The sequence below is a fragment of the Elaeis guineensis genome, chromosome 13, assembly GCF_000442705.2.
Source record: "Elaeis guineensis isolate ETL-2024a chromosome 13, EG11, whole genome shotgun sequence".
Taxonomy (NCBI): domain Eukaryota; kingdom Viridiplantae; phylum Streptophyta; class Magnoliopsida; order Arecales; family Arecaceae; genus Elaeis; species Elaeis guineensis.
The window spans coordinates 70,873,142-70,891,505 of NC_026005.2; the positions used below are offsets into that span (position 1 = coordinate 70,873,142).

An 18,364-nucleotide genomic window follows, 5' to 3' on the forward strand; every position below is an offset into this window, starting at 1 on the left:
GGGGCGGTGGCATGAGCACCAAGGGAGAGGGGGGAAGATCTTGGGAGAGAGGGTGCGGCATGATCACAAAGGAAATGGGGGGTGGAGCATATTTTAGAAAAAAAAATGATTCCATGGAATGAAATACCATTCTTTAGGTTCCTCAATCGAATGAATTTTTATTTTGTGGAATGAATTTTCATTCTTTAGAAATGGACATTCCAACCCATGAAGCTTTATCAAATAGTGAAATCAGAATCAAAAGATGGAATAGTGATTCTATTCCATTCCAGTGTACCAAACGTGACTACTTGTTAAAAACCATTTTGTTTTTTGCTGATTACTATTTGCTCATGATTTAACAAATAAACCTCGTTCAAAGCCCAGGTCAAAAAGCTGGAATCATAGTTAGATGGAGTCCATGCACATGACCTATTCGCACCCTTACCAAGAGAATAAAAGACCTATTCGCTCCCTTACCAAGAGAATAAAAGATTTTCAAGTAAGAGGTAGCATTGCTTACGTCAGCTCCCTGTCAGCCTCAGGTCTCCACTCTCCACAAAACACTTCAAAATGGTTTGACAACCAATATTTCAGCTACGCTCACCAATATTTCACTACACAGCTCGCTATTCCCATACAATGGAGAGATAAATCCAAAAAAAATTGAAGATTTAGGGGTGCACCAATTCCGTTCTCCACCCCCAAAAGAAATTAGCACACTTCAATACTTCCCAACATTGTTACAAATTGGATTTATCGAAGCATTGTCGAAAACGAAGATAAAATTGATCCTCTAGTAGCCATTTCTCACGCGCCCTAGTGCAACTTTTCTCATTCCACCTTCTATCGAGCTTAAAAACAGCAATAAAACATTAACAAGCCCTTTATCTCCTCGCACCAACAAAAAGAGAGTATCTGATCCTTTACAAGTTTTCATCATAATAACTATGAGCAGTGCTATAATTTTTTTATTTGATATCTAATCTTTCAGGAATTTAATGCAGGAAAAATATAAAGAAATGCTGCAAAATCTTACTATAAGACGATTAGCATTTGCTATTCATTAGCATATAGCCGCGTATCTTTACATGGACTTTAGAAGGGAGAAGACAAAAAAAAAAAAAAAAAAATCAGGCACTAGGCAAGAAAGCCTTCTGGTCTTCGGAAGCAGGCTTATCTGACGAATCTGGATCCACTCTTCGGAACACAAGTTTCTGCTGGGGAAGCTGGCCATTGGAGAACACAGAGACTTCTGTGTCCACTAAGATGGTGTCCTCATCCTTGAAGTCACCCCTCAATATACCCTTTGCTAGTTCATTCTCCACGTTCTGTTGAATTACACGCTTCACCGGTCTAGCACCATAGTTGGGGTCATATCCCAGGCTCCCCAGAAACTCAACTGCCGCATCCGTCACCTGAATTTTGATCTTCCGATCTGCAACTCGCTTCTGTACTCTCTCCAACTGTTTACACAGAAAGCATCACGTAAGTGATAAAAAAACACAGTGCAAGACTCGCTTATTTACTTGTATCATTACAGCCACACCGTTAGATTAAAACAATCATCTCCACTACACCAACAAGAGGTAGCACCTTCACGTATTCCAGGTAGACAAAAAGTATACGACATAAAATAAGAAGTTAAAACCTATGACAAGACATTAATACAAAAGACTAGTACTGCACTGACCAGTAGTAAAATAATCTTACGGTAGAAATTGATTAAGCATCCACAACAATAAAACACTAAATGGCACATATTTTGAAACTGTATACATACGACACTGCAATGTTGTAAATCAAACACTGCCGGTTGTTTTCTTTTTAATGTTTAGGAAAGTCTCAGAAGCCGCCCTGATACGAGGGATGTCGGGGTACTGCCTACAATGTATGCAATATGTGGGTGCATATATAAATTCACATACGATTGGTATTTAGAAATATTTGACAAATAATTAGGCTTATAAAAATAGATAAAATGAGTAGAAATTAGAAATAAACAAGTAAGCATTCAAGGGAAACATGGAGAAAAATATTCACTATTGAACTTATTTGAGATACTATTGTAGTGTAATATGAAATGTTAACATAATACAATAATAATGTTTCCTTTGGTCCATGCTCAGAGAGAGAGAGAGAGAGAGGAATCAATCTTCAACAAGAAACACCTAGAATGTCGATATCCAAATTGCTGAGGTATATCTTATGGAAAAACTAAATAAACATAGAACAATTCACAGGGCAGCTAACCCGTACCTGTAACCTGACAATACTGTTTATTTGCTCACGGTCCAGAGGCTGGAAAACGATATATTCATCAACACGATTCATAAACTCGGGGCGGAAAACGGATCTTGCAGCTTCCATTACCCTCTGCTTAATAGCCTCATAGGCAGAATCCTTTGACTCAGTCTCATCATTCATATTTAATATGTACTGAGAACCCACATTGGATGTCATGATGAGGACTGTATTGGTAAAACTGACGGTGCGACCTTGTGAATCAGTCACCCTGCCATCATCCAGTATTTGAAGGAAAACATTGAACACATCAGAATGGGCCTTTTCGATTTCATCAAACAATATAACAGCATAAGGCCTCCTGCGTACTGTCTCAGTCAGCTGGCCACCTTCCTCATATCCAACATAGCCAGGTGGGGCTCCTATCAATCTTGAGACTGCATGCTTTTCCATGTACTCGCTCATGTCTATTCTCACAAGAGCTTCCTCAGTGTTAAACATATAAGATGCAAGGGCTTTTGCCAGCTCTGTTTTGCCAACTCCCGTGGGGCCCATGAACATGAAACTAGCAATTGGACGGTGTGGGTCTGACAAGCCAGCCCTTGACCGCTGGATAGCTTCTGCCACTGCTCTCACAGCTGGGTCTTGACCCACAACACGCTTGTGCAATTCCTCTTCCAAATGCAGCAGTTTCTCTCTTTCAGACTGTTGCAGCTTGGAAACCGGAATGCCTGTCCATTTGCTGACAATTTCTGCTATGTCATTTCCAGTAACCTCTTCTCTGAGCATTGACTTCCCTGATCTTTGGTATTCATCCAGCTCCTTTTCTGCAATTTCAAGTTGACGCTGCAAGGTATTAAGGCTCCCATATTTTAATTCAGCAGCTCGATTAAGATCATATTCACGTTCTGCCTGCTGAATCTCTAAATTCACCCTGTCAATCTGTGCCAATGAACAACAAGTCAGCAAGAAACACAAATCTAGCAGACCAAGTCACAAGCAGCAAAATGAAGATGTAGTACCAATACAGAACAACAATGATGAATAATAAGATCTAGAACTCAATAAATAAAGGTTGAATATCTATTTCCTCAATCATCAAAAAGTGGAACTTTGTTCCAGTAAAATGAACTGCACAAATCACTTGATGCTCCGATTTTTATGCATGTCAGGGCATCAGAATCTCTCCTAGTTACAAATATCGATGCATGGTACAACTACATACAGCCAACTGAATATAAAGAGGGTGTGGCTAATGACCTTCCTACTCATTGAGCTGTATGAGAGAAAGCTCAACCCTTGTACTTGCCATTAATTGTTTCCATCTTTCTTAGGATTTTACCAATTTATCCTCATTCCTCACACTTTAATAGCTTCCCACGTTCAAGGACTATTTGCTCCAGATAGTGAACTCGGAAAGCTACTGACCATCTGCACAAGAAGCTGACCAAGCTGGAATGAGAGGGTAGCCCTTATGGGATTATTTGACTTCCTCATTCCATGACCAAGACCTCTTAATTAGTAAATTAATCACATATGCACAACATTCAAAATGTATGAATATAACAAGAATTGGTAGTTGGTACAGTAAATTTTTATACTTCTTTCACGTAAATTTCTTATATGGTTAGTCCCAGATAAACTAAACAGTCCCAACCAGAATATCTATCTCAACAGTATACAACATGAAAAATTAGATGAGATGCATGGTCAAGTTCAACAACAAAAACTGACAATAATACAAGCCACCATATATGCATCAAAATCTATCATAGAATAGATTCCACAATAATAGGAAATAACTCTCTGTACCTCCTCTTTTATAGACTGAATACGTGTCATTACAGACTTTTCATGCTCCCACTGCTCAGTAAGTTCAGCCTGCTTCTCTTTCAAGAGTGCCAATTCGGCTTCAAGGCGGCTCAATCTATCTTTTGAAGCTTTGTCTGTATCATTAGTTAAAGATAGACGCTCCATCTCTAGCTTCAGTACAGAACGATTAATCTCATCCAGAGCAGTTGGCTTGGATGTAATCTCCATTTTCAATTTAGCAGCAGCCTCATCAACTAAATCAATAGCTGCAGCCAAGACAAACATAAAAGAATCCAGCATTTCATTAAACAATAAAGTTTGTTCTTCAAAGTCCATAAAAATTTTATTAGTTTTGAGCACGCAAACAGGTGCCGCTGCATCCTCATTTAAGGGGAATAGAAGAGGCTTTTTATCAGAAATTTACCTTTATCAGGCAAAAAGCGCCCGCTGATATAACGATCTGAAAGAATTGCAGCCTCCACAAGTGCACTGTCAGATATACGAACTCCATGGTGCAGCTCATATCTTTCACGCAATCCACGCAGTATAGAGATTGTGTCTTCAACACTAGGTTGGTCAACATAAACTTGCTGGAACCGACGTTCCAAAGCTGGATCTTTCTCAATATATTTACGATACTCATCAAGGGTTGTTGCACCAATACAGCGCAACTCCCCCCGACCAAGCATTGGTTTCAGCAGATTGCCTGCATCCATTGCACCATTTGTGGCACCTGAAACAGAAATGCTTGGAGCATTAGTTAGCATATAGAGTAAAATTTAATGAATATAAAAATTGCAAGTGGATGAATGAGGATGCCAAGGGCAGTAAAAGATACTTCATATGTCTATAAGGCAGCACAAGGTCTTAAATCAGGTCTAGACCTGATGGTAAAAATCAAAAGATTTAAGCTTCAATGTTGCCAAAGATGGATCACGGATGACCATATGGGATAAGTCTACCTTTATACCATATCCAAAGTGTTATATTCCGGTAAAGAATTAAAAAGGGAAGGAGAAAACTAAATAACTCATAGATCCAAGCAGTTAGATGTAAGTAATATGAAGGAATTTGATGACACTGAGTTCAACTATTTAATCATAGTGAAGAACCAACCATCACCCAGCGCAAAGTAAATTAGATAAGGCCATGAAAGAAAATTTTATTTTAATTAACAAAATAATGAATGCATTATAAATTATTTAAATTTAAAGAACTATGTTAGCATATGTATTAACCTGTCAAAGTCTCAACTTCTCGTGCTTTCCTGCAAGTTATATTCCACCGCTTCCACCAAAATGCCTAATATGGTTGAAACATTAGCAGTCATGGGACACTAAAACTAATGCACAGCTACTTTTAGCCGTGCGATATAAAAGGATGTAAAAGAACTTAGAATTTGGCTTTCATAATGTTATCCAAAGAAAAAAAAAAGTGCCTCTTTCAAACAATGAATTTCCCTTGGTCCACCATTCTATTAAACATTTCTAGAGAGGTACATACACAATGGAAATGCATCTATATACAAGAGAAATCTCTGTAAATCCCACATTAATAGGTAGACAAACAATTATTAGTCATTAAATTTGACGAGCCCAGAGTAAACGATCTCTAACTGATTTAACTCTCATTTCATATACCTACTACAATCAGAGTGCAAATTAAAAAAGGAACAGCTATGAAAAAATAAAATATCTTAAAAAACCATGCATACTGTGCATAAAGAATCAACTACTATTGGCATAAATTGTACCTGCTCCAACAACAGTGTGGATCTCATCAATGAATAGTATTATCTGACCATCTGATTCAGTCACTTCTTTCAATACCGCTTTCAATCTGTCTTCAAATTCTCCCCGATATTTTGCCCCAGCAATAAGTGCACCCATATCAAGGGAAATTAGCTGGGCACAAGTTGAAATGTACACATAAGTTATGACAAAAAAAAAATCCAACAGTTCAACCATGAATGAGACTTCGATTTTGCTGTTATTACTGAACCACATCCATATAAGATTGGTGGTATCATATGCAGCTTCTGGTATTTGTTCGATAAGTTAAAAAAAAAAAAAATGTTAGCTTCAAAATTCACATGCTGAAATGCACAAGATTTGTTAGCAAGTTTCATTGAAAACATAAACCATTCCGTAACTTGGACAGTAATGACATAATGCATTGCATTCAGTATATGTAATCCAGTTTCGCATTGACTTCAAAAATACCATGATTATCAAGTCCATTACCAGAATCATAGTGACATGGAATAGGGCTAGCATAAAGAAGATATTGCAAAATTCAGTCTGTTCAGCATTTCAACCAGGAAGGATCCAGCCAACTACAATATCTCGAGAGATCTCTTGAAGCAGCTATGCTTCAAAACTTTTAAATTCCATAATACCTAAAACAGTAAACTCTTGCAAACCCTTGGATGACTCATATTAAGCAAACTTTCAGACAATATGTTAAGCACACTGTAAAGAAAACCTCTAATCAAATAGCCTTGACAATCTTTGGGCTAATGTGCAACTCAGGATACATAATGCTAACACTGGAGCAGGTTAACCAGAATTTCTAATAATCTACATTAGCAATAGGCAGAGCAAAATTCTCTATAGCTCAGAAGGCTTGCTATCACACATGTGAATTCAAAGTAATATGCCTAGTCTATTACTTCAAGTAAAAAGTGATGTTTGTAGTTTCTAGAGCAAATATTGGAAGCCATAAAGTATACTTCACCGATTTGGGTTTCTTAAATGCCTACCCTTCGGTTCATCAATGCCTGAGGAACGTCACCTTGCACAATTCTCTGGGCAAGCCTGTCAAAAATAATGCATCAGGGCAATTCTATAGAAAGTAAAGCTGGAAAAAAAAAAAACCATGAAGAAGATATAATTATTTTTCCTTATTCACATATAATATATGCTTACCCTTCTGATATGGCAGTTTTTCCAACACCAGGTTCACCAATTAATACAGGATTGTTCTTTGTTCTCCTTGATAGAATTTGTATGCATCTACGGATTTCATCATCTCTCCCTATAACTGGATCAAGTTTCCCTTCACGTGCCATAGCAGTCAAATCCTTCCCGTATTTCTCCAAGGCTTCATACTTGCCCTCTGGATCTGTTGCAACTTATCCAAGTGGTTTATTAGATATAATCTAACATGTCAAAGAATAAATAACAATGATAAATCTCAGTTTTGTTTAAAGCACATAGACAGAAAGATAGATAAATACAAAATAGAGAGAGAAAGTAACTGCTGCATGCCTGCCTGATGTAGGAGTGTTGTTGTGTGCATGCATGTACCCTCCTAATATCATGCGGATGTAGTAGAGTAGAATTTCAACTATATAGGTATGCAGTCCAAACAAAAATTATGACACCGAAAAAACCATTGAAACAATAAAAAGCCTACATTTTAGAGATTGATCATGCAGCAAAGTACCCAAAAAAAGAAGTCAACTGCAAAAAAATTTATTGATATCTCAAATAGACTAATCAATATGCATGAGCCCTACGAATGGGATAAAGGCCATAACTCAACTTAATCTAGGTTGAGATATCCCAAAATATGATGTACATATTGAGCATAAAAGATTTAGTCAATGATAATTCAGCTAGTACTTCCAGATGATGAAAAGATACAGCATTTGAAATTTCCAGAGAAAGATGACATTCTTCCACAGTAATAATAATAATTATAAAAAAAAAAAGAAGTTTACTAGGCAATAATATGACACAACGGTGGACACTGCAACAATTTACATAGAAAAAACAAGCTCTTCCATTATACCTTGGTCAATAACAGTCTGGTTTCCTCTAATAGCTTTTATAGCAGATTGTAAGGTTTGAAGTGAAATTTGAAAATCCTTAAATAGTTGTTTCCCAAATCGCCGATCATCGGCATAACCAAGAACTAGATGTTCAACTGACACAAATGAGTCCCCATACTCTTTCTTGAACTCCCTGGCTCTCTGAATTAAAGCCTCAAGGTCTCGTCCTAACATGGAACCAGCTGTCTCACCCAGGACCTGGAATGGTTAGACACAACCATGAGAATAAGGTTACCTACAAAATGAATATCTAGAAGAACTCTACCAATATATGATAAATATATTTATATAATAAAACATTATATAGATACTAGAAAATTATGGGCTAAAAAAATGAGTATTTAATAAACATATGGGATGCAATTTTTCTTTGACAAAATTGAACTGGCTCTCTCCGTGATCTCTAGGTAAGAAATTGCAAAAGGGATTGTATAAAAAAATGCGAACTGAAAACTGGGATGAAACCAAGCATAGAGTTGATGTTAAAGTGATGAATAATTATAGTGGCTAAAAGATGGGCCTCAATCCAATGTTGATTGAAAACTATTATAGCATTCTAAGGTCGATCCATGGTACATGTCATTTGCAGATAATATGTGGTGATTCATGAGACAAGCAAGACCAAATGTAGAAACTTAGGGAAGAGTAAAAAAGTGAAAGCAATAAATGCATAAATCGAATAAGGAGATAACCAGGCAAACACACTTCAAACACCTCAATTAACGAAAAAACACATCAAAATAAATAATCTATACAACCAATAAATCTATGAATTGTTTGCTTGCAATAAACTTAAAAACTCACAGTAGCACAACTTCATGAAAATGTGAGAAAGATGGCAACAAATATTGGGATGGAAAGCAAAGTCACAAACTAGCAAACATAAAAACGGACTATTCATCTTCATCATGACAAGATTCATTTGCATGAAAACTTCATTATCCTCAGTTTTAATACTGATGAAGTTATTGCAATAATGAAGAGAACAAATAGTGCGATGAGCCAATGACTGAGTGAGACAATAGGCAACAAGCTTGCATAGTTTCAGTAATGTCAGCAAGAAACTGAACCAGGATATGATGTTTTCTGGACCAATACCTGCCATGAAGCTTTATGAAAAATTTCAACATAGTCTATGTCAATCAGAGTAGCGAAAACTTTAGATCATGTGAACTTATATATACTATAATGCTTTCTAAAACCTTCAAAAATATACATAACAGAGAAAGGGAAAGTTAAGTGAGTGTTCTTTCAATGAAGTACTTCTTTCATCAGCTTGGTTAAAACCCAAAGTCTTCATCCGAACTAAGATATGTGATGTCAAACTTCTTCATGACTATCCCATCTTGAACAACCCTTTTCCTGGCTATATAATCGGTTTTATACAATAGATAACCCTACGACACATAGCTCTCCCTCTTTGTATATTATCAGAAAAACATCTCAATAACTAAATTGACATATCAAGTGGTTCTTAAGTTTAAGAATTATTCCATCCCATTCCATTCATCAACACTACTTTCCATCACACGCTAGATATGATCCAAACAAGAGTCCAAATCCAAGTACGAAGAAACACCATTTGTTACTATCTCTGAATTGATGAAAATTAGTCTTTCCACTGCAGTGTATTACTGATATAAAGTATTGTTATCATGCTAAATAATAGAAGCAATATTAACTCATAATAAAATTTAGTACAAACTACCATAAAGGTATAACAATGTAGTAAAGAGAAAGGAAAAGTAGATGACGTGAGGAAAGGTAAATTAGACATAAGGGTACACATAGGTTTCTGACAAAGTTTTAGCTATATAACTGTAGCTTGCACAGGTTGGGCAGAAATCAGGGGGCTTAATATTTAAAATAGTTTAGGGTGCATCAGATCAGGTCATGTTGGCCAATATTGGTAGACTAGACCCTAAAAAATCCAAAACATTGTGGAATTTTGGCACAGCTCTCCTGAAATCTGCGAGACTAATTGTTTGGACAAAACAGAATCATGTCGGATATGGTAGATCATTTGCAGCCCTACATTCATATAAGAAAAGAAGAATACAGGGAAAAATAATCACAACAAAAAGGACTCAGGTTGACAACCAAGAGAAGAAGAAGGCAAAAAAAAAAAAAAACCCTCTCCTGTGGTTGACAACCTTCTAGCTTTTTCCTTACTATTTGGGGTCAGCTTTATGGATCCTCGTTCACCAAGAACACAGAACACATGGAAAATAAGTATCATGACAAATTTAAAATGTCACATTGTACAACCTTTGGCTGCCTCTGGATGAACTTATCAGTAGCATCAAGAAGCCGGGAGTTATCAATTCCAGCCTTGGAAAAGATGCGACGAGCAAGCCCATTCCTCTGCTCCAACAAAGCCTTCATCAAATGTTCTGTCTCCACAATCTGATGCTTGCTCTCTTTTGCAACTTCAGGTGATGAAACAATTCCTTGCCAAGCCATTTCGGTAAATTCTTGTTGAGTAATCTAAAATGAAAATAAACATGTAAATTCAATCATTACACTATCAGAAGGAAATCATGAGTCTTAACATATTATCTTTATGTATATGCATGTGTGCATGTGAATCAGCGTGCAATTCTATATACTAATCTCTATGCATGCTCTGAGAGGAAAAGTAATATTTTATATTATGCATAAACAATTACAGAGGGGTCATTGGATGGTGCAATGGTAAAACGATTGGGCCAACAAGCACAATGGAACCTCCTGAGACAGACACTTTGTTGGAAAAAGTTAACTATCCCTTGTTTTCCCTTCCTAGGACCCTGGATCGCCAAGACCATTATTAGGCAATGTCCTTTTAATACATAAACTATTACAATTTTTTTTTTTTAATCTTGGTTCAGTTTGACTGCTTAGGACACTAGCAAGGGTGTCAAAATATTTGTCTGTTTCAGACACAGGCAAATGTGTCAAAATGTTTTTAAGTCCAAAAATTTAGAGCAGATAAACTGTACTTGCATGGCTTGTACATGTAATTTCATATCATAATTGTAGCATATTAAGTTCCAAGACATGTTGCTCAGAATAAAACAATCAAGAGAGAATCGTGTATAAATAACATAAAAGAAAGGCCAAAAAAATATGTTATGGTTAAATCATAAAATAACCATGTCTACAGATTAATGCCGGATATTCATCTAAGTGGACATTAAATTGATGTCATATATTCTGTCTATTATGCATCTAAAGTTCTGTAAATTTCTCAGGATATCTCATGAAAGCAGAAGGTGTATTATATGAGATTTGGTTTATATGTCTCAAGATCCGTTCCAATAAAACCCAGAACCTTAAATATATACAAGTCCAGAAGAGTACTGCATGTATCACTACTGACGATGGTGTGGATGCGTTTCTGACACCAGATGCGGACCACCTATCATAACCGTGTTACTAGCATTTCTTATGCACATCATGTTAATCTTGTCAAACTAAAATTTGAACCATTTTTCACATGGTTCATAGGATCTTAGAATTCAATTTGTTCAGACAGCATCAGAACTCTTCATTCAGAAGAATTAATTACCATAATGAGGAACTAATAGCAGCATGGAAAATGATGTAAGGCCTAAATCAGTACTGATGGCAGTTCTATTAGTTTATGTAACATAGGTTCGGTTTGATTCATTATGCTATTCTACTTACCAAGTACTATTTCATTTTAGCTATTAAAGACTCTTTGCCATATCTTGCTAGTTACTCCTCATCACCAAAGAAAAATTAACCATAGATAGTTAGAGCTCCAAATGATGCTATCATTCACATATATAAGTAGAACTTCAATGAATCCACTGTTCTTGTTAAATATGTACGCTGTGTAATGCCTCTTACACAATTAAGCAATTCCATTTTTCTTTGGATTAAGCTACGTAACACGACACCCAAAAAAAACGAAAAAAAATACAGAAAGCAAAATCACATATAAAAAGACATTCGATGACCATATCTCTTTCTTTGATCACAAATTAAGATTAAACTAAACAAGATAAGAAAAATCTACAAGACAGAGCCCAAATTGGTCGCAATTAACCGACAATTACTCAACAAACTACGCTAAAAAAAAAAAAAAAGGAGTGCAACAACGAGGAGACAAGATTACCCTCCCATCCTTGGACGCTTCACATCTGATGACGACCGACCTCGAACCTCTCCCAGACCTCCCAGCCCTCTTCGAGACGAAGCGGTCGCTCCTCCCCAGGGTTTCCGACCACCTGAGTGCCCTTAGGGCGCTCGGCGATCTCAGGCCATTAGAGGATACGGGAAACAACGCCGCCACGGAGGGGCTCCTTCCGGAGCTCTTGGAAGGCAGGGGGACGAGGCGGAGGAGGTGGTGGTGATGGGCGGAAAGCGAGGCCGCCATTTGCGGAATCCGGTGAGGTCTCTTTCTCTGCTTCCGGCGGGGTCGTTCAGGGAAATGGGGGAAATATTAGGGGTATGGCGGGATTGGGAATATATAAAAATATAAAAAAAAAAAAAAAGGGAGGAGGGGGAGTGGGCTGCTGCTTCTGGTAGGTTCTAGTTCTGCGGAGAGTCGAACAGAGCGATCGTGAAGGTGGTGGAGTGGTGGAGAAAGGGAGGATAAGCCGAGGCTTATTCTGGGAATCATGTCGACCGTCTGATCTTGACCTGACGGTGGTTTTGGGGTGGGACCGGGCGGCGAAACATGCGGTGGATACGGAAAAGAGGGAGATTGGTATGCGTTGCGTATTCTGGGGTGGAAGGATTTTTTTGTGTCCCGTCTCACACCTTAAACTTTGGTTGCTGCAGTTTTTTTGGCTGATGGGCATTGGGCTGGAATCGGATTGGACACCAGTAAATTTATATTTATATTTATTTTTTTAATAAATATATATATATATATTATTTAAATATAAAAATTTATATTTATATTTATTTAAATAGATATAAATATAATTCAGATACCAAGAATATAGATATAATTATGAATATTGGGCTGGAATCGGATTGGACACCAGTAAATTTATATTTATATTTATTTTTTTAATAAATATATATATAATATTATTTAAATATAAAAATTTATATTATATTTATTTTAAATAGATATAAATATAATTCAGATATCAAAATATAGATATAATTATGAATATAAGTGAGATAATTAAATTTTATGATTACAGAATTAAAAATATTATGAAATAGATGATAAATCAAGTAATAGTATACTTATATAGTTATATTTTTTTAAAAAAATTATATAGTGTTAAAAATAGATTCGGATATTTGGATATGAATTGGATAGTTATCTATTCATATGCATATCTATTTTTTTTTTACGGATATAGATATTAGTTGAATCCTCAAATTTTTATCCATATTTAGATTGATTCGGATACAAAAATAGATCTGGATGAATATTATCCATACCATTTTATCCCTACAGTCATGGCTAAAGATATCCAATGTGTTTATGCCTTAGAAGTATTGAACTTTTCCTGGAAATAGATAGAGTTTAAGATCATGATAATATTTTTTTTATTTTTTTTTTTGTGCATCAAGCACAGGCAATTGAGATGCAATTGCATTTTCTGCTTCTTTGAACCATTGCATTTAGGGGGTGTTTGGTTGGAGGAATAAAGATATAGAATGGGAATGAGAATGGATGACTCCGATTCTAATTATTTGGTTGGAGGAAGTCCCACTTTGATTTTTATTTCAAAGTGGAATGGGAATGGTCCAATTTCCTGTAACTGAATCAGGATCATCCCCATAGGAGTCAAAGTCTCAATCCGGTGGAATGAGATAAAATTTAAAAAAAAAAACACCCATCGATAGGGCGGGGAGCTGGTGTCTGTGCGTGGGCGGCGGAGCACGGAAGTGCGGCGGGGGCGGGTGGGGGTTTGGTGGCGTGGAGAAACTGCAGGCCGCAGGGGGGAGCCGCGAGTCGTGGTAGGGCCGTGGAGGAGGGCGCGGTGGCGCGAAGAAAGCACTGGCCGCAAGGGGCGGGGGGGGGGGTGGACGGAGGAGCTTTGCGATCGGTGCGAAGAGCAATCGGTGGTGGTGGGGAATCTCCGAGCTTTTGGATTTGAAGATTGGAGGAGTCGGGGAGAACAAGTCGGTCTCCACCGACGGTGGGAGTCGACTAGATTACCCTGATTTTCGAGTCAGAGAGGATCAGGGTGCTGGGCGAGCCTGGTTGGCACGTCAACGGGCAAGGAGAAGGGGAGGTGGAGGACTGCGAGCTCGAGCTGGGTGGAGTGAAGCGGAGGAAGCCCAAGGAGAAAACACCATTCGGATCGGCGAGGAGAGGCTGGAACTCGAATAGGATGGGTCGTGGGTGGCGAGAAGTCTCTCTCGATCTGTTTGGCCGGCAAGGAGCCGTGTTTCCAACTCAAGCTGATCCTGCAGTGATGGAGCCGGGATGGCTGGTGGCCGGGGGCGGGACGGGGCGACGGAGGAGTCGAGGATGACGGGTTGTCGGAGTTGGGGGCGCATGTGGCAGAGGAGCCCGTGTGGCGTCGGGGGTGGGGTGGCGTGGATAAGACACGAGTAGAAGGAGCTCTGTGCCTTCTTCTATTTTTTTATTTTTTTTATTTTTTATAAAATTATTTATATTTTATATTTTATTTTATAAAATATTTTATCTTTTATTTAAAAAAATTATTTTATATAAAAATTTATTTTGATTTATATTTTTAGAGTAATGATTCGTTCCATTTCTATATTTAGATGAACCAAACAAGACAATGGGAATCATCCATTCTGATTTAATTCTGATCACGAACCAAATGCTTCGGAGGATTTGGCCATTCCGATTCCGATTCCAAATCATTTCGATTTTCATTTCTATTTCGATTTTGATTATGAACCAAAACCCTCTTAAGATAAAATATTTATTCATGCATGGTTATTGGAAGCCATGATTTAAGCGCACAGCAAACGTGATAGCTACAACTACACTTTCAAGGCTAACAATATTTTTGTAAATAAAAAAATAATAATAAAGCCTTTTAGTTTCACTGTATAACTTTTTTCGTAACTAAGGTTTAGGGTGTTCAAATTAAAATTGAAGAGTACATGGGCAAAAGCAATATCCATTGCTTGCAAATATTTTTAATAAAAAAAAAAGCTATAATCATTGCTATGTAAAATGGAGGTTGATATGACATAAAATTAATCTGCTCATGGTGAATGAACATGTGACAAGCAATTTTGTAAAGATTTGAATTCAAAAATTAAATTCTTGATGGTGTCCAAGCAAGGAAGAAGATCATGGTATATTTAAATCCAAATAAGGAAAGAGGTTTAATTAATCCAATGATTTTCTCCTTCAAATCATGATGAATCTATATTCCTGTGCCTATATAAATAAGACCAAGGAGATCGTGGAGGGAAGAAAGAAAATAACTTTCATAGCTTAAAAATCTCATAATGAAAGACTCTCAAGTCCTTATCTATTATTTTGTTCTTTTCCTATAGGTCAACAAGTCCATGAGCTATTGAGTTAAGATATTGCCTAAGATGGAGCTACTAAGCCTAAGGCCAACATCAAAGTGATTCTCGAGGCGAGACCAAAGTGAAACTCGAGGTCGAGCAATCAAGCCTGAGGCTAAGATCGAGATGAAGACATACTAGAATAAAGATGACCAAAATAGGATAATATTTTATTTTAACCTTTTCTTATGTTTTTTCTTTTTACTACTATTATTCCAAAGCCCCCACGAACTTAAGCATGGAAAGACTAGGTCAAAGCCAATTTGGTGAGCTTTTTCTCTTTTTCTTGTGTATAGACCAATAACTCTCCAAGGCAGATTGGTGCTCCATCTTCCATCACTATGAATCAAATAGCACCCTCTATATCTCCAAATCTTCAACAAGATCCACTATGGTCAAGCTGGATCTTGACAGCAACAGATTGGCACCATCTGTGAGAAATGAGAATGCATCCCACCTTCTTTTTTGCCAGATCTAACATCTTTGGCAACAATTCTACCATCGATGCATCCTCAAGCATCTTAGTGCCCGATATTATGGAGACACCCTGATTTCAACTGGGACTAAGATATCGATCAAAAGCCAATAAAAGACCTAGTCAAGGCTAGGTTTGAATGGGAGGAGGCACGCTCATCGATGAGTATTAACTATCTAAAAAGTCCAAATGATAAAAAATCCAACGAGCCAAATGACCCATCCTTTCATGTGAGAGGAATGAGGCACCAGGATGAAGAGGTGAAGACTCGAAAAACCAAACAAACCATCTTTTCAAGCGAGGGAACCAAACACTAGGATGAAGAGCTAAAGATCTGGGGAGCCAAATAACCCATCTTTTTAAGCAAAGAGAATCAGGTAGTGGGATGAAGAGATGATCTAGTGAAATAAATGACCCACCTTTTCATGCAAGGGGAACCAAGTATCGGGATGAAAAGTTAAAGATCCGGTGAGCCAAATGACCCACCTTTTCAAGAAAGAGAATCAAGAATCAAGATGAAGAGCTAAAGATCTAGAGAGCCAAATGACCCATCTTTTTATGTGAGGGGAACCAGGTATCAGGATGAAGAGCAGTAAACCTGGTTAGATAAACGATCCATCTTTTTAGACAAAGGAAACTAGGCACCAGGATAAAAAGCCAAAGACTTGGAGGGCCAAATAACCCACCTTTACAAGCAAAGAAAATAAGATACTCAGATTAGGAGCTGACCTTAATGTCAATAGGATGGCAGTCCCAATAAAGTACGAGCAAAACAGACAAGACTGACCTTAACAATCACAGGCAAAACAAGTGAAGAATAGGGGGCAAGCACCTCATAGCTGAACTTAGGCTATATCGGCTCTTAAGCTGATTTCAGATGACAACAATCTCAACAAATTGACCTCCTGCACCTTTTTGCACAATCGAGGAAAAGCTAACCTATGATAGGCTAATGAGCTAACTTCACATAGATCGATGAGTTGACCTCAACTTCACTAAACTGCTAAGCTAACCTCAAATACAAGCATCACAAAAGAAATAAGATATGAGTACCAACAAAATTGCTTTCAATAACATCCAAAATGTTTGATTATGAAACATATCAATGAGCAATCTAACAACTTCCTTCATCCAAGTCGAAGAAAATGACTCAGGCTTGGAAGTGGACACGCGGCAAGCAATTTTGAGAAGATTTGAATTCAAAATTTGAATTCCCAGTGGGTCTAAACAAAGAAGAAGGCCACAATAGATTTGAATTTAGATAAGGAATGATGTTAAGATAATTTCTTAATTTTTTCCTCTAAATCATGATGGATTGTGCTTTTATGCTTGTACAAATAAGGCTAAGAGGATCCAAAAGGATTGGCCCAAAAAAGAAAGAAGCTCCAGCAGCTCAAAGATCTTATGATGAGAAGTTTTGAAGCCTTTATCCATCATCGTACTCTTTTCTCGTAGGTCAATAGGTCCATGAGGTATTGAGATTGAAGTGATGCTCAAGTCGAGATACCATGCTTGAGGCCAAGATTCAAGTGATGTCCGAGACCGAGCTACAAAATCCAAAGTCGAGCTACCAAGCCCAAGACCAAGCTATCAAGCTTAAGGCCAAGATCGAGGTAAAAGCAAATCTGAATTAAGCCAATTAGAATAGGATAATATTCTACTTTAATCATCTCTTACATTTTTTCTTTTATAGTTGTCATTTCAAAATCCCTCCTGACTTAGGCATTGGAGGGCATGATCGGAGCAATCCAACGATCTTTTCTCTTTTTTTTTTTTTTGCATAGACCCACGATTCTCTAAGATAGATCGGTAATCCATCCTTCACCCCTGTGGATCGAATAGTGCCCTCCATATCTTTAGATCTTCAACAAGATCCACCATTATCGGGGCAGATTTTGATAGTAACAAAGATTGTTTGGCAAACTTGTAGATTGATGCTAACTAAGTGTCATGTATGTCAAGTTGTTTTCATTCCTTTTTTGAAAGAAATCAACCTATCGGCTATTGAGCTAAAGTTGACTAGTGTAGGATTTTTTTTTTCTTTTTTTGGTTGTTGTTGTTCTCTACGATCGTAGACTCAAGCTATGTAAGCAATTTGGCTTCAATTGATTTAGGTTTTCCTTGAATGATTAGAATAAAAACATTATAGCTAATCTATTACTAATATAAAATAATTGATTTAGGATTTCCTGTTAAACTCTTAGAAATTTCTAAAAGGCACGAGACATGTTAGAGATTGATTTAAAATTAAAGTTCTAATAACTATTTTTTGAGAAAAAGATGAGAAAACTCCATCGCAATATTATCTTAATTATAAAAAGTGAGGCTTAAGCCTGGATCATTATTATCTAACTATCGGTGGTTTTACCATCTAAACTACTTAGCATTCTTCATCCTTCTTAAGCTTTTTTATGCCATTATTGAGCATGGATGTGGCATTGCCCTAATTAGACTTTTAAGTATTGAAAATCAAGACTCAAAGCAATAGAAATTCAGCTCACCTCACCCAGCTTTATGCTATCATTTTTTTAATCTAAAAG

General features: G+C 37.2%; 1 protein-coding gene across 2 annotated transcripts; it reads right to left on the reverse strand.

Moving 5' to 3' along the window:
• Window positions 1-1,014: 1,014 nt before the first annotated feature.
• Window positions 1,015-12,453, reverse strand: LOC105055994 (chaperone protein ClpB3, chloroplastic). 2 transcript variants are annotated; one of them, XM_010938049.4, is made up of 10 exons: window positions 11,994-12,453; window positions 10,139-10,357; window positions 7,831-8,068; window positions 6,963-7,167; window positions 6,797-6,851; window positions 5,789-5,939; window positions 4,460-4,768; window positions 4,036-4,301; window positions 2,239-3,165; window positions 1,015-1,445 (listed from the first exon to the last, which is right to left on the reverse strand). In XM_010938049.4, exons 1-10 carry the CDS (start codon window positions 12,252-12,254, stop codon window positions 1,113-1,115), a joined length of 2,964 nt encoding a protein of 987 aa, XP_010936351.3. In that variant the 5' UTR covers window positions 12,255-12,453; the 3' UTR covers window positions 1,015-1,112. The 2 variants fall into 2 exon arrangements, with proteins under 2 accessions (XP_010936351.3, XP_010936352.3); XM_010938050.4 differs by having other exon boundaries at window positions 6,963-7,158; window positions 11,994-12,451.
• Between the last annotated feature and the right edge of the window lie 5,911 nt (window positions 12,454-18,364).

Bases quoted from the DNA above. Each gene is read 5' to 3' on its own strand.
- LOC105055994 (XM_010938049.4), bottom strand. From the start codon at position 12,254: ATGGCGGCCTCGCTTTCCGCCCATCACCACCACCTCCTCCGCCTCGTC. The intron at 8,069-10,138 runs GTTGTACAATGT...TAACCATTCCAG, and splicing joins TCATCCAGAGGCAGCCAAAG to GTCCTGGGTGAGACAGCTGG. The intron at 1,446-2,238 runs GTACGGGTTAGC...CTGTGTAAACAG, and splicing joins ACAGTATTGTCAGGTTACAG to TTGGAGAGAGTACAGAAGCG.